The sequence below is a fragment of the Solea senegalensis genome, unplaced genomic scaffold (genome assembly GCF_019176455.1).
Source record: "Solea senegalensis isolate Sse05_10M unplaced genomic scaffold, IFAPA_SoseM_1 scf7180000016067, whole genome shotgun sequence".
Taxonomy (NCBI): Eukaryota; Metazoa; Chordata; class Actinopteri; order Pleuronectiformes; family Soleidae; genus Solea; species Solea senegalensis.
Window position 1 is genome coordinate 5,001 of NW_025321574.1, and position 23,733 is coordinate 28,733.

The 23,733-nt window shown below is 43.0% G+C and overlaps 2 protein-coding genes across 2 annotated transcripts; one reads left to right on the top strand and one right to left on the bottom strand.

Annotated features, from left to right (window-relative positions):
* Positions 1–4,837: 4,837 nt before the first annotated feature.
* On the bottom strand, positions 4,838–19,636 carry glsl (glutaminase like). The gene is made up of 21 exons (XM_044017944.1): positions 19,439–19,636; positions 17,747–17,841; positions 16,496–16,512; positions 16,261–16,414; positions 15,327–15,459; positions 12,648–12,714; positions 12,458–12,570; positions 12,243–12,372; positions 11,823–11,890; positions 11,315–11,478; positions 11,156–11,214; positions 10,728–10,778; positions 9,718–9,776; positions 9,554–9,620; positions 9,421–9,471; positions 8,872–9,048; positions 8,560–8,691; positions 8,347–8,439; positions 8,201–8,262; positions 5,217–5,357; positions 4,838–5,083 (listed from the first exon to the last, which is right to left on the bottom strand). Exons 1-21 carry the CDS (start codon positions 19,543–19,545, stop codon positions 5,005–5,007), a joined length of 2,019 nt encoding a protein of 672 aa, XP_043873879.1. The 5' UTR covers positions 19,546–19,636; the 3' UTR covers positions 4,838–5,004.
* An 854-nt stretch (positions 19,637–20,490) lies between these two features.
* cunh15orf40 (chromosome unknown C15orf40 homolog) lies at positions 20,491–21,951 on the top strand. Its single transcript, XM_044017950.1, has 4 exons — positions 20,491–20,754; positions 21,267–21,396; positions 21,503–21,630; positions 21,776–21,951. Exons 1-4 carry the CDS (start codon positions 20,563–20,565, stop codon positions 21,863–21,865), a joined length of 540 nt encoding a protein of 179 aa, XP_043873885.1. The 5' UTR covers positions 20,491–20,562; the 3' UTR covers positions 21,866–21,951.
* Positions 21,952–23,733: the final 1,782 nt, after the last annotated feature.

The following is a 23,733-nucleotide window of genomic DNA, read 5'->3' on the forward strand; positions in this document are numbered from 1 at the left end:
AACACTAAAAAACGTTAAGAAAACACTAAAACGTTAAGAAAACACTTAAAACACTTAAGAAAACTCTAAAATGTTAAGAAAACACTAAAACGTTAAACAAAGAAAGAAACACTAAAACGTTAAGAAAACACTAAAACGTTAAGAAAACTCTAAAACGTTAAGAAAACACTAAAATTAAAAACACTAAAACATTAAGAAACTAAACATTAAGAAAACTAAGTTAAGAAAGAAAAAAACTCTAAAAGCGTTAAGAAAACACTAAAACATTAAGAAAACTCTAAAATGTTAAGAAAACACTAAAACGTTAAGAAAACTCTAAAACGTTAAGAAAACACTAAAACATTAAGAAAACTCTAAAATGTTAAGAAAACACTAAAACGTTAAGAAAACACTAAAACATTAAGAAAACTCTAAAATGTTAAGAAAACACAAAAAAAAACGTTAAGAAAACTCTAAAACACTAAAACATTAAGAACTAAAATGTTAAGAAAACTCTAACTTAAGAAAAACACTAAAACATTAAGAAAACTCTAAAATGTTAAAAGCGTTAAAAACCTAAGTTAAGAAAACAAAACATTAAGAAAACTCTAAAAAGCGTTAAGAAAAAAACACTAAAACATTAAGAAAACTCTAAAAAAACAAAACACTAAAAGGTTAAAAACTCTAAAACTAAGAAAACAAGAAAACAAAACATTAAGAAAACTCTAAAATGTTAAGCAAACACTAAAAAGCGTTAAAGAAAACTCTAAAACATTAAGAAAAAAATAAAAACATAAAAACCTAAAATGTTAAAACGTTAAGAAAAACACTAAAACATTAAGAAAACTCTAAAATGTTAAGAAAACACTAAAAAAGAAACACTAAAAACATTAAGAAACTCTAAAATGTTAAGAAAACACTCAAAAATTAAGAAAAAAAAAGCGTTAAGAAAACACTTTAAGAAAACTCTAAAATTAAGAAAAACACTAAAACATTAAGAAAACTCTAAAATGTTAAGAAAACACTAAAACGTTAAGAAAACACTAAAACAGAAAACCTAAACGTTAAGAAAACTCTAAGAAAACAAAAAAGCGTTAAGAAAACCTAAAACGTTAAGAACACACTAAAACATTAAGAAAACTCTAAAATGTTAAGAAAACACTAAAACGTTAAGAACACACTAAAACATTAAGAAAACTCTAAACGTTAAGAAAACACTAAAACGTTAAGAAAACACTATGTTTTTTTAAAAAAAAACTAAAATGTTTTAAAAAAAAACTAAAATATTTTAAAAAAACCTAAAATGTTTTAAGAAAACTCTAAAGTGTTAAAAAAAAAACTCTAAAATGATTTAAAAAACTCTAAAATGTTAAGAAAATACTCACAAACAGGCCTAAAAGTGACTGAATGTTCAGGTGTCACTTATTCACTCATTCATTCATTTTGTCTTTACGTCATTCATTTCCTCCCTGAACCTTTATTGTGAAGGAGAACAATCCACGTCCGGTGTGTCAATGAGGCGACATTGACGCGTCGTCCTGTTCCTCTCATTGGCTCAGACAGAAGAGGTGATGAATATTCATGAAGGTGACAATGTTCCACCGAAAAGGGAAGAAGTTTCATGAGTTTAAAGAGGACACAGAGACACAATCAGATGAACTTTAATGTGAAAAAGGAAATACGAAGACAAACCTAGAACTTCATGTCAACTTAATCATTTTATAAAAAACAAAGGTGTTTTTAGAAGCTTCTTCTGTGAGACTAAAGTCAGTGTTTTTGTGGAAACTTCATCCCAGGACAAAAGACACACAGAGACGGTCCAAAGGGACAGTTTTTTTTGTCCCTGCACTAAGAATGGAGACGGTCTGGCTCTCACTGACATCACAGCTGCCACAAAGACACTTCACAAAAGACTCACTTCATGAAATCGGAACCTGCTGAAGTGAACTTTGACTTTCAAATATGTTAGTATGAATCACTCACTCTCTCACACCAAAGTCCACAGAGAAGACCAGTGATTTGAACATCACACACACACACACACTCACTCACTCACTCACTCACCACTCAACACACACACACACACACTCACTCACTCACTCACTCTCACTCACTCCACAGAGACCAGTACACACACACACACACACTCACTCACTCACTCACACCAAAGTCCACAGAGACCAGTGATTTGAACAACACACACACACACACTCACTCACTCACTACACACCAAAGTCCAGAGAAGACCAGTGATTTGAACATCACACACACACACACACACACACACTCACTCACTCACTCACTCTCTCACAAAGTCCACAGAGAGACCAGTGATTTGACAACACACACAACTCACTCACTCACTCTCTCACACCACAGAGACCAGTGATTTGAACAACACACACACACACACTCACTCACTCACTCTCTCAGTCCAGAGAGAAGACCAGTGATTTGAACAACACACACACACTCACTCCTCACTCACTCACTCACTCACTCGCACACACCAAAGTCCACAGAGAAGACCAGTGATTTGAACATCACACACACACACACACACACACACTCCTCCACTCTCACTCACTCACTCACTCTCTCACACAAAGTCCACAGAGAAGACCAGTGATTTGAACATCACACACACACACACTCACTCACTCACTGACTCACTCTCTCACAAAGTCCACAGAGAAGACCAGTGATTTGAACATCACACACACTCACTCACTCCCTCACTCTCTCACACCAAAGTCCACAGAGAAGACCAGTGATTTGAACATCACACACACACACATTCACTCACTCACTGACTCACTCTCTCACCAAAGTCCACAGAGAAGACCAGTGATTTGAACATCACACACACTCACTCACTCACTCACTCCTCTCACACCAAAGTCCACAGAGAAGACCAGTGATTTGAACATCACACACACACACACACTCACTCACTCACTCACTCTCTCACACCAAAGTCCACAGAGAAGACCAGTGATTTGAACAACACACACACACACTCACTCACTCACTCACTCTCTCACTCTCCACAGAGACCAGTGATTTGAACATCACTCACTCACTCACTCACTCTCTCACTCCAAAGTCCACAGAAGACCAGTGATTGAACATCACCACACACACTCACACTCACTCACTCACTCACTCACTCACTCTCACACCAAAGTCCACAGAGACCAGTGATTTGAACATCACACACTCACTCACTCACTCACTCTCACACCAAAGTCCACAGAGAAGACCAGTGATTTGAACACACACACACACTCACTCACTCACTCACTCACTCTCACACCAAAGTCCACAGAGAAGACCAGTGATTTGAACATCACACACACACACACACTCACACTCACTCACTCACTCTCTCACACCAAAGTCCACAGAGAAGACCAGTGATTTGACAACACACACACACCACTCACTCACTCACTCACTCCACAAAGTCACAGAAGACCAGTGATTTGAACATCACACACACACACACACACACTCACTCACTCACTCACTCTCACACCAAAGTCCACAGAGAAGACCAGTGATTTGAACATCACACACACACTCACTCCTCACTCTCTCACAAAGTCCAGAGAGTGATTTGAACAACACACACACACTCACTCACTCACTCACTCACTCACTCACTCACTCTCTCACACCAAAGTCCACAGAGAGACCAGTGATTTGAACATCACACACACACACACACACACTCACTCACTCACTCACTCTCTCACACCAAAGTCCACAGAGACCAGTGATTTGAACATCACTCACTCACTCACTCACTCTCTCTCACACCAAAGTCCACAGAGAAGACCAGTGATTTGAACATCACACACACACTCACTCACTCACTCACTCTCTCACACCAAAGTCCACAGAGAAGACCAGTGATTTGAACATCACACACACACACATTCACTCACTCACTCACTGACTCACTCTCTCACACCAAAGTCCACAGAGACCAGTGATTTGACATCACACACACACTCACTCACTCTCTCACACCAAAGTCCAGAGAAGACCAGTGATTGAACATCACACACTCACTCACTCACTCACTCACTCAAAGTCCACAGAGAAGACCAGTGATTTGAACATCACACACTCACTCACTCACTCACTCACTCACTCTCTCACACCAAAGTCCACAGAGAAGACCAGTGATTTGAACATCACACACACACTCACTCACTCACTCACTCACTCACCACCAACTCCACCAGAGAAGACCAGTGATTTGAACATCACACACACTCACTCCTCACTCACAAGTCCACAGAGAAGACCAGTGATTTGAACATCACACACACACACACACTCACTCACTCTCCTCTCACACCAAAGTCCACAGAGACCAGTGATTTGAACATCACACACACACTCACTCACTCACTCAACCAAAGTCCACAGAGAAGACCAGTGATTTGAACATCACACACACACTCACTCACTCACTCTCTCACAAAGTCCACAGAGAAGACCAAACATCACACACACACACTCCACACCAAAGTCCACAGAAGACCAGTGATTTGAACATCACACACTCACCTCACTCACTCACTCACACCAAAGTCCACAGAGAAGACCAGTGATTTGAACATCACACACACACACACACAGGAGTTGTTGATCCACTGCTGCCTCCATCATTAAGTTCAAATGTGTTATTTTGTAAAATTCTGTGTTTAAAATCCTTTGTTCAGATTGACCTCAGTGACACAAAGTGACCACACGAGGCAGCAGAGGAGGAGCAGCTACAGTCACTGATTTTCTCTCTAGACTTTGGTGTGAGAGAGTGAGTGGTTTACTCAGTGAGATAATAAAGACGGGTATATTTGTAAAATATTACTAATAGCCTGTAAAAAAAAAGAAATGGTTAAAAACTGGTGTAAATTTGAGTTATTGATTAATTGGTGAATTATTGGACGATAGATGAACTTCCTCATGGACTCATCGATCACGTCCCGGGGTGTGATTGTGGGTGTGTTTCAGTCACATGACTCCCTGCAGCAGCTGGACTGCAGAGTCCTTGCTGTACCTCCGGGCCTCCTGCAGAGGAGAGCTCCCCCACCTGGTGGACAGACAGAACTACATCAGACTCCATGCAGAGTCGTTCTCCAAACAAGTTCAGTAACGCTTCGTATTTCCTTATTCTCTTGGTTTCATTTCAAAATCCAGACCAGACTCAGGGGGCGTGGCCTCACCTGTCCCTGAGGGCAGGGTTTGCGCCAGCATTTTCCAGCAGGAAGCGGATGACCTCCGTATGACCTTCAGCAGCCGCCACGTGCAGAGCCGACCGCCCGTCGTAGTCCACGGCATTGACATCCACTCCAGACAGGAAGTACCTGCCAACCACCAAAGAAGAAGTTTTAAGAGTTTTAAAGGGGACATATTATGCAAAATCAACTTTTTAACCATTTCAATACTTATATTTGGGACTCTGGAGGCCCTACCAGTCGCCAAAGTGTGGAAAAAGAATACTCAGTCATGTTTTCGTGGTCCCCCTTAGTGTAAGTATAGGCCATAAAACACTCCATGTTGAATTCCCTGCGCTTATGACGGCAGCATGCGCATTTCACCGCGAATGTTACCGCCCACCAGTAAGTTTACTTGGAGAGCTCCACCTTAGCTCCACCTTGTCCCTGCGAGAGTGCAGGCGAGGGAGGAAGAGCGGTATTATGTCAACGCGGAGGGACAAGTGTGCTGTTGGTGGCTGCACAGTGGAGCACAGTGTTTTACAGAGGATTTTATATATGAAGCTAATGTGCCGGATAAAGTCAGCAAACGTGTGTTCGTGTGTTCGCACCACTTCACATCAGTATTTAGTCAGCGACGTACAAACACACACATTGTTAAGAAAAGGTCACATCAGTCTGATACAGTCACATACAGCGGCAGTTTGTTCAGCTCGCCGCGCGCTGCATTTGACACCATTGATCATAATATTCTACTGCAGAGATTGGAGCAGACTCTTGGTATCACAGGTGCTGCCCTCTGCTGGTTTAAATCATACTTATCTGATAGATTCCAGTTTGTTCACGTTAATGATAAAGCCTCACTACAAACTAAAGTTAATTGTGGAGTTCCACAAGGCTCAGTGCTTGGGCCTATACTTTTTACCTTATATATGCTTCCTCTAGGGAACATTATTAGGAAGCATAACATACACTTTCATTGATGACACACAGCTATATCTACTGATGAGGCCGGATGAAATAAATCAGGTTGTTCAACTCCAGGAATGTCTCAGAGACATTAAGTCCTGGATGACCTGTAACTTTCTACTTTTAAACTCAGAAAAAACTGAGGTCATTATACTCGGCCCTAAACACCTCAGAGAAAAACTTTCTGATCACATTGTCACTTTAGATGACATCACCCTGGCTTCCAGTTCCACTGTGAGGAACCTTGGAGTTACTTTTGACCAGGAAATGTCATTTGATTCACACATAAAACTAATTTCCAGAACAGCCTTCTTCCACCTGCGGAACATTATGAAAATTAGAAACATTCTGTCTTTACAGGATGCTGAAAAACTAGTTCATGCTTTTGTTAATCTAGATTAGATTACTGTAACTCCTTATTATCAGGATGTTCTAACAAGTCTGTTAGAATCCTTCAGTTAATTCAAAATGCTGCAGCACGAGTTCTGACAGGAACTAGAAAGAGAGACCATATAACTCCAGTGTTAGCTTCTCTACACTGGCTCCTCCTCCTCACGTACAAAGCACTTCATGGTCACGCCCCTTCACACCTGAAAGACCTAGTCTTACCCTATCATCCTAATAGACCACTTAGGTCACAAAATACAGGTTTACTTGTGGTTCCCAGAGTCTGTAAGAGTAGAATGGGAGGCAGAGCCTTTAGTTACCAGGCTCCTCCTCTTCTGTGGAACCAGCTCCCAATGACCGTTCGGGAGGCGGAGCCTCTCTCTGTATTTAAAGTTAAACTTCAAACTTTCCTTTTTGATAAAGCTTATAGTTAGAGCTGGTTCAGGGAAACCTAAACCATCTCTTAGTTCTGCTGCTATAGAACTAAACTGCTGGGGGATTTTCCTGTGGTACACGCACATTCACTCTCTCACACTCAGCATTTGATTATGACTTTTTATATGTCATTAACCTTGTCTCTTTCTCTCCCTAGTTTGTGTCTTTCCTTCCTTCCCTCTCTCTCTCTCTGTATTCTCATCATGCAGGTTGCAGGATCCAGATCCAGTTTCCGAGGCTACGCTCATCGTCACCATTATTATTATTTTGTAATTAAAAAGTCGATATCAGTAACTGTATAAACTTGTAACCTGATACAGTTGTTGTGTATCTGCTCCTGGTCTCTCTCTCTCTTCTGTCTCTCCCTCATCTCCCTCTTGTCCTTTCTCTCCCCCCTTTCTGTCCCCCACCTCTCCACTGTCCCCCATTTTCCTTTCACCCCAACCGGTCGAGGCAGATGACCGCACATCTCTGAGTCTGGTTCTGTCAGAGATTTCTTCTTCTGTTTTCTCTCCACTGATGCCTAGTGTTTGCTCGTTGTGTGAACTGTTGTGTTTCTCTGCTTTCTTTGATGTTGTCTATGTACAGACCTGAGATCATGTATGTTATGATTTGGTGCTATACAAACATTGAATTGAATTTTAACTTGGAGAAATAGGGTATAATATGTCTTACGTAACCACGGCGACCTCAGTAGAAACTGTATCACTGACACTTCCTCTCACTGTCAGACCGACTTCTCCTACAGGAAACTGAAGTTTGTAAACCACTCACTCTCCCACACCAAAGTCCATAGAGAAAATCAGTGATTTTAGTTCACAGGGACACAGGAGCTGCTGGTCCTCTGCTGCCTCGTGTGGTCACTTTGTGTCACTGAGGTTTTAAATGCTGAAGTGACAAAATAAGACATTTGAACTTAGTGATGGAGGCAGCAGTGTGAGTGTGTGTGTGTTTGAGAGTGAGTGTGTGTGTGGTGGTAAATGTATCATACACCGACGATGATGAAGATGTTTGAATCTGTTTTTCCTGGTTTCCCTGCTGACAGCGATGGTTTCAGCGAGCACGTTCTTACTACTGGTGAGCACTAGGGGGCGCACAGTGCACAGTCAGGTCAACGACCGCATGAACTGTCCAACTGTGATAAAACTGTTACAAAATAAACTTTATTCTGTGAAAAAGAAAATGTTTGATCACAGCGTCACCTTCTCAGTGACTGAAGGTCTCCTTTAAACGCTGCCAGCAGCACATTCATGATCTGATGTCCCTGTGGAGAGGACACGGGAGAGCAGATTCAAATCCAGGAGATTGACAGATGAAGTGATAGATGAGAGCATGAAGCAGACTTCACCTCAGACTCGATCTTCCACTGTCTGTAGACCAGAATCTGTCTGAACGGGGTCCTGATGTCGAAACTGTGCATCTGAAAGGCAGAAACCAGCTCCTGCTCGGAGAAAAAGCCCAGGACACAAACATCGACACAAGCTCCATCATGTGTTCACTGGGTTATTTTCATTCACATTTTTATTTTATCATTTCATTTCAGAGGTGACTCAGCTGTTACCTGGCAGAAGTGGACGGCCCTCCAGGCGTTTCCACACGAGTCTACCTCAGGAGAAAACGCCGTCAGACCCAGAACTCCAGGGACCACAGCCAGCAGGACGCCGTGGCCGCTGGACACCGCAGGTATGGACGTCTGCAACACACAACAGTCCACGGTCAACCACCGGGGGGAGCTCTCACTCTGTCACAACAAACATGATCAAAACTCTGGTAGAGGCTGAAGTCACTTTTTACTTAAATAAAGGTCTTAAAGTTTATGACATTCACTCTTAAGTATCTAAGTATTTTCTCCTCAAACAGGACACAGCTAGACCTTGTAGAGGAACATTGAGGAGTAGTCCTTCATCCCCGCCACCTGCATCATGGACAGCATGCTCCGCGTCGCCACCGGCGACAAAACCTGGTCACCTGACAACGGACAGAGCCCCCCATTGGCTAAGGAGGCGGCCATGACCGCCCCGGATTCACAGGTGACCTCTGTGGAGGAGCACTGTTGGAGAGAGGAGACCACACACACACACACACACACGCGCACACCGCACACACACACACCACCACACACACACACACACACACACACACACTGCACACACACTACACACACACACACACACGCACACACACGCACACGCACACACACAGGAGCTGTTGATCCACTGCTGCCTCCATCACTTTTGTCACTTCAGTGTTTGAAATCCAACGTTCAGATTGACCGCAGTGACACATAGTGATCACACGAGGCAGCAGAGGAGCAGCAGCTAAAATCACTGACAGTGAGATAAAGACGTTAGCGTAGCTTTAGTCAGGTAAGTGTTTTCAGCTCTGTCTGCTTCAGTCACGATGATGTCACAGGTGGGCGTACCTGCAGCAGCACGTCCAACGCAGTGTTGATGTCGCTCTTCTCTGGAAAACACTGCGGCAGAGGGAGGAGTTTGGTCAGACCTTTCTTTGAACTGTGACCTTTCTTTGAACTGTGACCTTTCACACATCATTACCTTCTTCTCCTGCAGGTAGAAGGACAGAGCGTGAAGTCTGACACTGGCCTGTCTGCTGCGCTGAACACTGAAGATGACACAGAGACAGTGAACAGGTGTGTGTGTGTGTGTGCGTGTGTGCGTGTGCGTGTGCACGTGCGTGCGTGTGTGTGTAGTGCTGATACCTGGTGCAGTTCAGGTCAACATGCTCTCTGTTGCAGAGTCTCCGGATGACGTTAAGCACCTACACACACACACACACACACACAAGTGTTTGTGTAGCTATTCTTCTCAGGACTCTGCACTGACCTCCATAAACAAATTATCATCATCATCATTATTATTATTATTGTTATTATTATCATCATCATCATTATTATCATCATCATTATTATTATTACTGTTATTATTATCATCATCATCATTATTATTATTACTGTTATTATTATTATCATCATCATAATCATTATCATCATTATTATCATCTTCATCATCATTATTATCATCATCATAATCATTATCATTATCATTGTTATTATTATTATCATCATCATCATTATTATCATCTTCATCATCGTTATTATTATTATCATCATCATCATCATTATTATCATCATTATAATCATCATTATCATCATCGTTATTATTATCATTATCATTATCATTATTATCATCATCATCGTCATTATCATCATTATCATTATCATCATCGTTATTATTTTATCATCATCATCATTATTATTATTATTGTTATTATTATCATCATCATCATCATTATCATTATTATTATCATCATCATCATTATAATCATCATTATCATCATCGTTATTATTATCATCATCATTATTATCATCATCATAATCATTATCATCATCATTATCATTATCATCATCATCATCATCATCATCATCATCGTTATTATTATTATCATCATCATCATTATTATTATTATCATCGCCATCATTATTATCATCATCATCATTGTTATTATTGTTATTATTATTATTATTAATAACAATAATAAACTTAACCATCACCTCAGTTTAAATCTTAGTCCTAAACTTTAAGCAGGTCCTCAGAAATTAGGTTTTGCCTCATCAGGACCAGGTTTTGGTCTCCATGAGGACTAATGGTCCAATAAAAGAACATTTTGTGTGTGTGTGTGGACATGTTGCCCATCGTCTTCATCACTTACAGAGTCATACTTCTCCTCCTCCTCCTCCTCTGCATACAGACTCCCCGCCAGCTGCAGACACAAAACACTGCTGAAGACCTGAGAGCACGGAATCTGATAGATTATATAATCTGAGATTATACTGTATAATCTGAGATGACAGGATCTGATACACGTGAGATAATACACTTTAAGAGAAGAGAATCGAATACAGTACAAGATGACAGAAGCTAACATGATTTTGAGATTATTTACCCTGAGATTATACAATCTGAGTGGATAAAACGTGATAACCATCTGAGATTATGTAATCTGACAGAATGTGATAAATCTGAGATTATGTCATTGAGATTTGTGTAATGAATGTGCTTTCTGTTACTGGATTAAACACTGGATTAGACGGACGGACAGATGGTTGGCTGGACAGATGGACAGACAGATGAAGTCACCTGAAGTAAAGATGAGGTAACGATGGCTCCGGCCTCTGTGAGGGGACTGTGAGGGATTCCTGTCGACACAAACATGACGCATGATGTTAAATGTAGTCTGTACAAGGTCAAAGGTCAGAGATGTGTGTGTGTGTGTGTGTGTGTGTGTGTGTGTCTCACCTGTTTTAGTGAGAGAGAACGGAGACTCGTATCTGGAGAACTCCTCCACTCCGATGTATCTGTGGACCAGGTCTGAGCCCAGCTGCTCCACTGCCACGCCGTACACCAGCGGCCAGGACACCTCGCCCAGAGACAGAGCACCTGCCCAGTCCCCCAGAGACAATCTGACACACAGAGGACACACAGAGGACACACAGAGTGACATATTTTGAATCATAGCAACGTAGACGACCAGCTCCAACATCGTTTTCATCAAAAAGAGACGGCTAAACTACATGGGTCTCTACGTGCCGTCCTCAGTGTCCTCACACTCTGGAAATGTCCTCACCTCCTAAAAATGAGACCGGAGCGTAGGGACCGTCTACAAAGTGCAACACCCGAAAAAAGATATTAGAAATATTCAATAACACCGTGTAGGAGAAGGGGGGCGTGTCAGCAGCGGTGATGTTTACTTTGTACTCCCAAACTGTAGGGGGAGCTCTGCAGAGAGAAAGAAGAGTCCACAAACCTCTGTCCGTCCACGGTGCAGATGGAGACGCCCCACCTGCTGCTGTCCACGCTCTCCTTTTCTTTCTCCTGATTGTTCAAACGCAGAACAATAAAAAATATCATTTTCCACATCTACACAAGTTCACGTATATGTTCTTTACTTTGTTATTTATATGTGTAGAAACTTTTCATTTTACATTTCCTCTAACTCTCGTCGTTACTACCAAATAAAATCAGAAGAAGAGTTGGTATTATGGTCTGTATTTATATAGAGCTTTTCTAAGTGTCTTTGCTCAAGGACACATACAGACAAGCAAATGTCCTCACTTTCTTCTGTCCTCATTTGGAGCAGAAACGTCCTCAGAGTTATCCTGGACTAAAGTAGCCAGGTCTAAAAGGACATGGACAATGGAGACAGAGACGCTCAGTGAAGAGACACCTGCACAGGTGAGAGCTGACGACACCGGGAAAACAACTTCTGAGTGTCTTCAGTGAAGGTGGAAAAGTCGGGAATGACAAAGCGTCCCTGCAGAGCTTTCAGAATGAGGGCGAGCGATCCCGTCACGCACCTGCATCGCAAACACACAACGTCGTCACGACGGACACACAAGAAAAAAGCCCACAGGTGTGTGTGGCGTTGTGTTGACGACAGACCTGTGGAAGGCGCTTCTGTCCACCGTCCCTTCAGCGTCCTGCAGTTTCCTCAGGTGGAAGAAACACTCTCTGAGCCGAGGGTCGGACCGGTGCAGCCCGGAGCTCCAGACCGCCTGACAGAGAAAACAAACGCACCCACACATAAAGACCACAGAAAAGATTCTGTAAAAGTCTGTTTGAATGAAAATACCTCGAAGAAGTGGCTGACGTTGATTCTTCCATGTGAAGCAAAGCTGTCAAACATCACGTCAGCAGCTCTGAAACGACAACAACGACTGAAACTAACTCCACTTTAAACAGAAGTGGATGTGGTGCTGGAGAACATGTCCACGTCTTTGTCTCACTGTCAGAAATACTTTTCCAACAGGAAAGTGAAGTTTGTAAACCACTCACTCTCCCACACCAAAGTCTAGACACAGGAGCTGCTGGTCCTCTGCTGCCTCGTGTGGTCACAATCTGAATGACGGATTTCAAATGCAGACATTTGAACTGAGTGATGGAGGCAGCAGTGTGTGTTGAAAATGGAGGAAATCAAAACACCCTGACGACCTGCTTCCCTTTCACTCTCTTCTCTCCACCTTCACTGCCTCTATCTCTGCAGCCAAACAATCTTTCTATCAGACTAAAATTCAATCCTCTTTCTCTAACCCCAAAAAACTTTTCTCTATCTTCTCTAACCTCCTTGATCCCCCCCCTCCTTCCTCCCTTCTACCAATTCACTTTGTCAACTACTTCACAAAAAAGGTAGATGACATTCGCTCTTCTTTCTCAACCCCACCTCCTGATCTCACCACTCTACCAACCACACATTCATCTCCTTCTCTATCCTCTTTCTCCCCTCTATCTCAGGATCAAGTTCTTTCCCTAATAACCTCTGCCCGCCCCACCTCCTGCCCCCTTGACCCTATCCCCTCTCACCTTCTTCAGTCAATTGCTTCTGATCTTCTTCCTTTCCTCACCCACCTCATTAACACATCTCTATCATCTGGTTGCTTTCCGGACTCTCTTAAAGAGGCCAGAGTGACCCCCCTCCTTAAAAAACCCACCCTTGACCCGTCTGAAGTAAATAACTACAGACCTGTCTCTCTTCTTCCTTTTCTCTCCAAAACTCTGGAGCATGCTATCTTTAATCAACTCTCCTGCTACCTTCACTGGAACAACCTTCTTGATCCTCTTCAGTCTGGTTTTAAAGCAGGTCACTGAGTCAGGGCTGCCTCTCTCTCCTCTGTGCTCATCCTCTTGGACCTTTCTGCAGCGTTTGACACAGTTCACCACCAGATCCTGACTTCCTCCCTTCAAGAACTAGGTGTCTCAGGCTCTGCACTTACCCTACTCTCGTCCTATCTTCAAAACCGAACATACAGAGTAACCTGGAGAGGATCCGTGTCTGAACCCTGTCCTCTAGCTACTGGGGTCCCTCAGGGTTCTGTCTTGGGCCCTCTCCTCTTCTCTCTATACACCAACTCATTCTCTCTTTTCCCAGCTCCGACACACATGTAGCAGAACGGATCTCCGCTTGTCTGACTGACATCTCTCAGTGGACGTCTGACCATCACCTGAAACTCAATCTGGACAAGACTGAGTTTCTCTTTCTCCCACCACAGATCTAACCATCACCCTCCACAACTCTGTGGTAACTCCTTCTCATACTGCAGGAACCTGGGTGTGACACTTGACGACCATCTCTCCCTCACTGCCAACATTGCTGCAACAGCTCCATCTTGCAGATACATGTTGCACAACATCAGAAGGATGCGGCCTCTTCTAACCCAGAAGGCGGCACAGGTTCTGGTCCAGGCTCTTGTCATCTCTTGCTTGGATTACTGCAACTCCCTCCTGGCTGGTCTTCCTGCATGTGCCATACGACCTCTGCAACTCATCCAGAATGCAGCAGCTCGACTGGTCTTCAACTTACCAAAGTTCTCCCACACTACACCGCTCCTCCGCTCCCTTCACTGGCTTCCTGTAGCTGCTCGCATCCGCTTCAAGACTCTAGTGCTTGTGTTCCATGCTACAAACGGATCTGGTCCAGCCTACATCCAGGACATGATCAAAACCTACACCCCAGCCCGCCCACTCCGCTCTCGCTGCCCCCTCACTGAGAGGATCGCAGAGACATTCGCAGAACTCGAGACTGTTCACTGTCCTCGCTCCCAAATGGTGGAACGATCTCCCCATCGACATTCGGACAGCAGAAAGCCTCCACATCTTCCACTGCCGTCTAAAAACACATTTCTTCCGACTCTACCTCGACTAAGACAACGACAAAAAACAACAAAAAAAAACAAAACGTATACATCGCACTTATGACTAGCACTTTATAGTTTGATCTACTTGAAGCTCTTACTTACTTCTAGCTCTTATTTGTACACAAATGTTTAAATGCACTTATTGTAAGTCGCTTTGGATAAAAGCGTCTGCTAAATGACATGTAATGTAATGTAATGTAATGTATTTGTGTGTGTGTGACGTTAAAATCACTGATTTTCTCTGTGGACTTTGGTGCAGCAGAGTGAGCAGTTTACAAACTTTACTTTCCTGTCGGAAAAATGACGGCGTTGGCTGATTCTTGGTGCAGTAAGAGTAAAGTCATGTGATATATTAACAAGATTCGGAACGTAATAAAAAAATAATCTGATACAGTTTCCCAAATGATCCTTATAACCAGATTAAACCTTTGAGGGTTTTTTTTAAAAAATAATTAAATCGACTGTCTCGAATGTCGTTTCTTTGCTCCAAATAACAAAGAAATCTTAATTAATAACCATTTTTTTTTTGATTGAGAACATCACCGTCTCCAGGTTTTGGGAAACCCTGATCAACATTGCGTGGTTAAACGTGAAAATAATCTGTTTTTTGTCTCACTCACACTCTGCGTTTAGACGCGCTCTGCTGGGGCGGCGACCACGGCGGGGAGGGCGGGAAACCTCGGTCCTCAGGCTGGACCACGGCCTGAGGGAGAGGAGGCTTCAGGCAGCCATTACTGACCGACACCGAGGTCACTGCACAAACACAGCCACCATCACACTTATCAACAAACTGGCAAGTGTAAACCAGACACTGGAAGAAATACTATATTAAATAGCCACCAGGGGGCGACTCCTGCCTGCTTCTTGCTGCCAATTTGGGTGGACTGAACCTTTAAAACTGACTCTTGCAGCTGGTCGTACAAGCCCCTCCCCCTCCGTGATGCCCCTCCTTCTTCCAAACACCTGTTTGTACAGTAACTGTCCAAAACCGGCGGAAAACAGAGAAAGCAGCGTGTTTTAAAGTTGTTGTATTTTGAAAACGGTTGATGACACAGATGAAATGTTTGGTGTGTGAGCGTCAGGAGGCTTTAAGCCACTCCCACATTTAAATGTGTGAGAAATGGCTGTGAATTGACAGAGAAATCACCCTCGTCTTCATTTTTAAAAAATCTCCACAGCTGAGTTTTAACATGGGAGAGAATGAGAGCTTTGATGTGATTTTAAGAAAAACATATGAAAATGAAAACAACACAACGACAGCAACGTGTCTCTGTGCGGGTTTGTTTGTTTTTGTCATTATTTTCATGGACCTCAGCTAGTGTGCCACTCTAATGGTCCCATACACACTCATTCTAAAAAAAAGTACAAGACTTAAACTGCGACTGTTTAAAAACTGTAATATGTAACAAAAGTTTGATTTGAGTCTTGTGAGCCCTTTAAAGTTCCAACCACGTCTCTACAGTTACCGAACGACGACACTCTTCATTCATGTGTGTGTGGAATGTCCAGACAGTTTAGAAGACAGTAACATTATGAGTTCAATGAATCAAGTACCTGCAGATCCTGGACTGACCAGACTGATGGGCTTCTGGATCGGATTCTGGACCGGATTCTGAATCAGAGTCTGGGCCCGGCTGGGGATCAGAGTCCTGGGGGCCGGTCGAGGAACTGCATCCTTCAAATGTAATAAGAAAGTGAAAGAAACGTAGCCTCACCTCTGTGTCCTGACTCACAGTTTCATACGTTTGATCCCGTTCACCTGTCTCACTGTGTCTGTCTGTCTCTCATCTGTCATCCCTCCATCCTCTGCCAGGACAGGAGAGGAGAGGAGAGGACACAAGGGAGGATAGGAGACAGTACAAGAGGGGAGGGGAGGAGAGATGGAAGGAGAGGATTCAAGAGAGGGGAGGAAACAACACAAGAGAGGAAAGGAAATAGGTGACAGCCATTAGGAAGTCAGTCTGTAACAGTGTATCTTATTTTCTGTCTGTTCATTTAAATTTCATTTCATTTGTTTCATACAAAAAGGAAACAAACAGAAGTGTGTGTGTGTGTGTGTGTGTGTGTGTGTGTGTACAGAAGTGTGTGTGTGTGTGTGTGTGTGTGTGTGTGTGTGTGTGTGTGTGTGTGTGTGTGTGTGTGTGTGTGTCTGTGTGTGTGTGTGTGTGTGTGTGTGTGTGTGTGTGTGTGTGTGTGTGTGTGTGTGTGTGTGTGTGTGTGTGCGTGTGTGTGTGTGTGTGTGTGTGTGTGTGTGTGTGTGTGTGTGTGTGTGTGTGTGTGTGTGTGTGTGTGTGTGTGTGTGTGTGTGTGTGTGTGTGTGTGTGTGTGTGTGTGTGTGTGTGTGTGTGTGTGTGTGTGTGAGTGTGTGTGTGTGTGTGTGTGTGTGTGTGTGTGTGTGTGTGTGTGTGTGTGTGTGTGTGTGTCTGTGTGTGTGTGTGTGTGTGTCTGTGTGTGTGTGTGTGTGTGTGTGTGTGTGTGTGTGTGTGTGTGTGTGTGTGTGTGTGTGTGTCTGTGTGTGTGTGTGTGTGTGTGTGCAGTGTGTGTGTGTGTGTGTGTGTGTGGTGTGTGTGTGTGTGTGTCTGTGTGTGTGCGTGTGTGTGTGTGTCTGTGCGTGTGTGTGTGTGTGTGTGTGTGTGTGTGTGTGTGTCTGTGTGTGTGTGTGTGTGTGTGGTGTGTGTGTGTGTGTCTGTGTGTGTGTGTGTGTGTGTGTGTGTGTGTGTGTGTGTCGCTGTGTGTGTGTGTGTGTGTGTGTGTGTGTGTGTGTGTGTGTGTGTGTGTGTGTGTGTCTGGTGTGTGAGTGTGTGTGTCTGTGTCTGTGTCTGTGTGTGTGTGTGTGTGTGTGTGTGTGTGTGTGTGTGTGTGTGTGTGTGTGTGTGTCTGTGTGTCTGTGTGTGTGTGTGTGTGTGTGTGTGTGTGGAGATAACTGGTGGTAGCAAATTAGACACCAGGACGTCCACTGACCACTAAACACAGGGGTGTCTCTCTCTCTCTCACACAAACATGCCTGCACACCACCTGCCCCCACCCTCTGACCTCTGACCTCTGATGTCTTCATTGGGCTCCAGCAGCTTGTTTCCGTCCAGGACGCCGTAACGTTTCCTCCATTTGCGTCTGAGTGACGGAGTTCTCTGAAACCTGCAGCCACGACAGCACGTGTCAATCAAAGTCCAAAAGCTTTTAAAGGGATAGTTCAGTTTGTTTGTAAAAGCATATTATAATATTTATATTTAAATATTATAATATTTAAGAAGATGTTCTTTATTTCACTGTGAGGCAGGAAACTGAAGTTTGTAAACCCCTCACTCTCCCACACCAAACCTCATAGAGAAACCAAGTGATTTTAACATCACACACACCCCTTGAAACCCTTTGTTTAGAGTGACCGCAGTGACACAAAGTGACCACACAAGGCAGCAGAGGACCAGTGTGAGCAGGACTTTGGTGTGAGAGAGTGAGTGGTTTATAAACTTCACTTTCCAGACAAACAACTACAAAAAAACTCGTTCACTCCTCGTACTTTAACAGCTGAAACACATTTCCGTCAATTCTGAGCTTCAATAATATAAATAATCATGAGCTTGTCTGACTCTTTGAGTAAAAACAAGTCAAGCTACTCTGAGTTAAGATAAACTAAGCAAAATCAAGTTAAGTTCAGTTGAGCTAAGCTGAGTTAAGGTAACATGGGTTAAGCTAAGGTAAAGTTAGGTTAGGTTTTAATAAGTTAAGGTAAAACAAATTAAGCTGAGTTAAGATAAACTAAGCTAAATTAAGTTAGTGAGTTGAGTTGAGTTAAGGTTATGTTTAAATGAGTTAAGGTGAAACAATTAATTTAAGGTAAATCAAATTAAGCAACTGAGTTAAGATAAACGAAGCAAAGTCAAGTTAAACTGAGTTTAACTAGGTTGAGTTCAGCTAAGCTGAATTAAGGTGCCATGGGTTAAGCTAAGGTTTAAATAAGTTAAGGTTAAACAAATAAGTTAAGGTAAACCACGTTAAGCTACTCTGAGAAGTTGAGTTAAGATAAAATGGGTTAAGTTAAGATGAGTTCATCTAAGTTAAAATAAGATAAAGTGAAAGAAGATAAACCAAGCTAAAATGACAAGCTGAGTTAAGTTAAGTGAGTTAAACTAAGCTAGGATGAGTTAAGATAGTGTAAGATGAGCTAAGATAAGATAAATTAAATTAAAGGTTGTAAACCACTCACTCTCCCTGCACCAAAGTCCATAGAGAAAATCACACACACACACACACACAGGGTTGATCCACTGCTGCCTCCATCACTAAGTTCTAATTTCTTATTTTTTCACTTTGGCGTTTGAATTGTTTCCTTTAGATTGACCGCAGTGACACAAAGTGACCACACGAGGCAGCAGAGGACCAGTAGATCCTGTGTCCCCGTGAGCTAAAATCACTGATTTTCTCCCTGGACTTTGGTGTGAGAGAGTGAGTGGTTTAAAAAAAAAAAAAAAAACTTCAATTTCCTGTTGGAAAACTCTGTCAAATCAACTTGAAGATGTGAAGATGATGCACTTTTTCTTCTTGCATGTGAGTGCAGACATGTCCTGCTGCTGCTGCTGCGACTTTGTCCTCAGTGTCTCTGCCACGTCTCAGCCTGTCCCTCACAGACACAGCAGGAATGTGAACCTGGACACTTTCCAGCTGTTTTACATAAAAATAAATACACGCCACCGCGGACACATGAGAGCATGTGAAGAGGAAAAATGTGTCTCACCACAGGAACGATCTGTCCTCTGCCTCCTGGCTCTGGCTCTGGCTCTGGCTCTGGCTCTGGTTCTGGTTCTGGTTCTGGTTCTGGTTCTGGCTCAGGCTGCTGTCCATGATCGAGGACGTTCAGGCGAGTCCGTGCAGCTGTTTTCTCTGAATGAACGGTGATTGTGAAAAGTCTCTGTGATGAGGAGGAGGAGGAGGGAGGAGGAGGAGGGAGGAGGAGGAGGAGGAGGAGGAGGAGGAGGAGGAGGGAGGAGGAGGAGGAGGAGGCAGACACTCCCAGCTTCACCACAGCTGGAACAAAAACACAAGAAGACAGAAAATACTGCAGGTGCTGGTTCGTGTTTTCTGAGACTTCCTGTTTTCCTCCATTCTAGTTCACCTTTTTGAATTGTACTTATTGAAGTATTTATACACATATGTGGTGATGGTAGTTTTACTTAAGGTTTTAAGTTACTTCTTCCACTGCTGTATTTAAGTACTGTATATCTATATTTGGATTCAACTCAACTATACTAGACTACTACAGAAGAGTAGAAATACTACAGTACATTTAAAATACTACACTACAATTTAAAGATACTACAGTAGGCTGGACAAATATATAGATAGACAGGTACAAATACTGCAATACAGCACAACATAATAATAAGGTACAAATACTTCAGTACATTTACAGTAAAGTACAAATAATATGGCAAGGTACTAATACTGCAGTAGAGTTAAAATACCACAGCAAAGAAGAAATAGGCACAGTTAAAATACTACAGTTCAGTACTAATACTGTGATAGAGTACAAATACTACAGTCTAGAACAAAATACTATAGCTAGGTATTAATACCTCATACAGTAAAGATACAGTGAGGTACAAATACTTCAGTACATTTACAGTAAAGAATAAATACTATGGTGACAAAGTACAAGTACAAATACTATGGTGAGGTACTGTAGAACAATTTCACTGTGATCCATTGATTCTTGTCATAGGGGCTTTTACGGTGAAAAGCATGACCGGAAGTGTGTGTTCTGAAGAGCGGAAGTGTGTGTTCTGAAAAGCGGAAGTGGGGATGTTTACACTCTTGTCGCTTCCGCAGCGTGTAAGCTAAGCGGCGGCAGAGATCACACGCATGTTTCCTCGCGCTGTTCGTGCCACAAACAGCGCGTTCACGGTGTTTGTTCGGTTCTTGGGTGAAGGAGTGACGTTTATCCGTTCACCTGAACTCCGCCTCCCTCGGTGCTACGCCCCGCCTCCCCCGCAGGGCGGCGCCACAGGTCGTTCCTCCTGCACAGACGCACGGATGCCTCCAAAACACAAAGCGGTGAGAAAATGAAACCTGCGTTTAGTGAAAGTTTGTGTCACATTTAACACATAGCCGGGGCTGCCGCCCCCTGCTGGCCTGTGTGGGTAATGCAGGTGAGGAGGACGTATTTAGATTTTATTAACCTTAAAAAACATTTACGATTAATCCTGATGACAAGTAATAGGAGACATTTTCAAATCAAAAACAACAAAGTTAGAAAATCAGGTCTCAGTGTAATATTTGAATAATAATTAATATTCTGATTGTTTCTCATTGTATTAGGAAAGAAAGAAAAAAAACAGCATGAATTCTTCAGAATTCTGACGTTAATCTTAAATTCTGACTTATCTCAGAACTCTCTGTTTACTATGAAAATAAACACTTTTATTTTGAAATCCAGTGAAATATTGTCCCAAATGTGTCGTTTTCGTTTGAGACAACCATTCAAAACAAACACTGAACGTTGTGTAGATGAATGAATGAATGTGCTTCAGTCACATGACTTTGACCCCTCTGTGCTGTGAATCCAGGTCAAAGGTCAAAGGCGGGCAGGTGGAGCAGCAGAGCCTGAAGGTTCTGGTCCAGTGTCTCGACACAAAAGTGGAGCAGTTACCGTTTCAGTCCACGCCAAGCCGGGTTCTAAACTCAGCGGCGTCACAGGTAAGAGGAGGCCACACCTCACACCTGGTGGAGTCACCTCTGATTCGTGGCATTTAAGAAAAATTCAGAGTTTTTTTTGTTTGCTTGTTTTCCTCTGCTGCTGTAGATGTATCTGCAGAGGCGGTGGGCGTGTCCATCGCAGCCCCGCCCACTGACGGAGAAGCCAACGCCGAGCTCATTCGCTTCCTGGCACAAGTTCTGCAGCTGAAGAGGAGTCAAGTCTCTCTGGACAAGGTTCAGTTTTACGTCACATAAAAGGGATAGTTTGGCTTTTTTGGTCTTACCTCCTGTCCTTCACTTATCTCCCGTCTCCTCTGTCCTTCACTTACCTTCTGTATCCTGTGACCTTCACTTACCTCCTGTGTCCTGTGTCCTTCAGGGCTCCAGGTCCAGGGACAAAGTAATCAGGTTGGACTCGTCCCTCAGTCCTGACGAGGTGCTGGTGAGACTCAGAGAGGCTGCGGGCTGACAGAGGGGTCAGAGGTCAGGGGACGTGTGTGTGTGTGTGTGTGTGTGTCTTCTCCATTCATTAAACACTAAAGTCAAAGATCATAAGAATGTGTTGTTTTTCTCCGTTTCTCTTTTTTAAACTTATTTAACCGTTCTGACATTCCTCATTATTCATCATGTTCATCATTCGCTCATTATTGTCTTTTTCTTTAATATAAACTGACATTTCTAAAGGAAACAAGTTCGATTTATGAATTTCATGATTTTATTTACACAAATCTCTTTAGTGTCTTTGGTGAGCCCCAAAAATATCCACTCTAACTCTGTCAGCCGTGTAATTAAAGAAACTGGAGTCAGTCTGTGGGGGCTTTAATCTCAGAATTCTGACTTTAATCTTAGAATTCTGACTTTAATCTCGGAATTCTGACTTTAATCTCAATTCTGACTTTAATCTCAATTCTGACTTTAATCTCAGAATTCTGACTTTAATCAAATTCTGACTTTAATCTCAATTTGAATTCTGACTTTAATCTCAAATTTCTGACTTTAATCTCAATTCTGACTTTAATCTCAGAATTCTGACTTTAATCTCAGAATTCTGATTTTAATCTTAGAATTCTGACTTTAATCTCAGAATTCTGACTTTAATCTCAATTTAATTTTGACTTTAATCTCAGAATTCTGACTTTAATCTCAATTCTGACTTTAATCTCATAATTCTGACTTTAATCTCAATTCTGACTTTATTCTCAGAATTATGATTTTAATCTCAATTCTGACATTCTCGGAATTATGATTTTAATCTTGTGGGGGCGCAGGGTAAAAAAACACTGGGACGGAGACGAGGACTGTGGGGTTCAGAGCGTCCAAGACCTTCATCAAAGGTCACGATGATGATGATGTTCCAGTTTCCTGCAAACAAAGTTAAAGCCAGACTAAAGTTTCTTGAGGACTTGTATAAGAGTCACACGGGACTTTGGTTTCTGCTGCGTTGAGTCCACAGACCGTCTCGTCCGCTGATCCCGGATCAGAAGCTTTACACACTGAGCCCCTGTCAGGCAGACGGATGTCTGCGGATGTCTCCGTCTCAGAGCTAAGCCGCCTCCTCCTCCTCCTCCTCCTCCATCAGCTGCTTGTACATCCTCCCTCCCACACTCAAATCCTCTGTCACATCACGTCGCTGTGGAGTTTAAACGTGGAGCAGAGACGGCGATGATGTCTCTTTGAAGAGAGACATCATGTGACAGTGTTCGTCTGACAGATTTATAACATGTTTCTAAAAGTGGAAAAAAAGGCTCATCTAATAATATGTACAGTGGTTAATGTTCACGTCGTTATCTCACTGTCAGACACACGGTGACCACAGGACACTCTAGTAAACCACTAAACCACTCTCACACACACACACACACTCACTCTCACACGGGACTTTGGTTTCTGCTGCGTTGAGTCCACAGACCGTCTCGTCCGCTGATCCCGGATCAGAAGCTTTACACACTGAGCCCCTGTCAGGCAGACGGATGTCTGCGGATGTCTCCGTCTCAGAGCTAAGCCGCCTCCTCCTCCTCCTCCTCCTCCATCAGCTGCTTGTACATCCTCCCTCCCACACTCAAATCCTCTGTCACATCACGTCGCTGTGGAGTTTAAACGTGGAGCAGAGACGGCGATGATGTCTCTTTGAAGAGAGACATCATGTGACAGTGTTCGTCTGACAGATTTATAACATGTTTCTAAAAGTGGAAAAAAAGGCTCATCTAATAATATGTACAGTGGTTAATGTTCACGTCGTTATCTCACTGTCAGACACACGGTGACCACAGGACACTCTAGTAAACCACTAAACCACTCTCACACACACACACACACTCACTCTCCAACACACACACA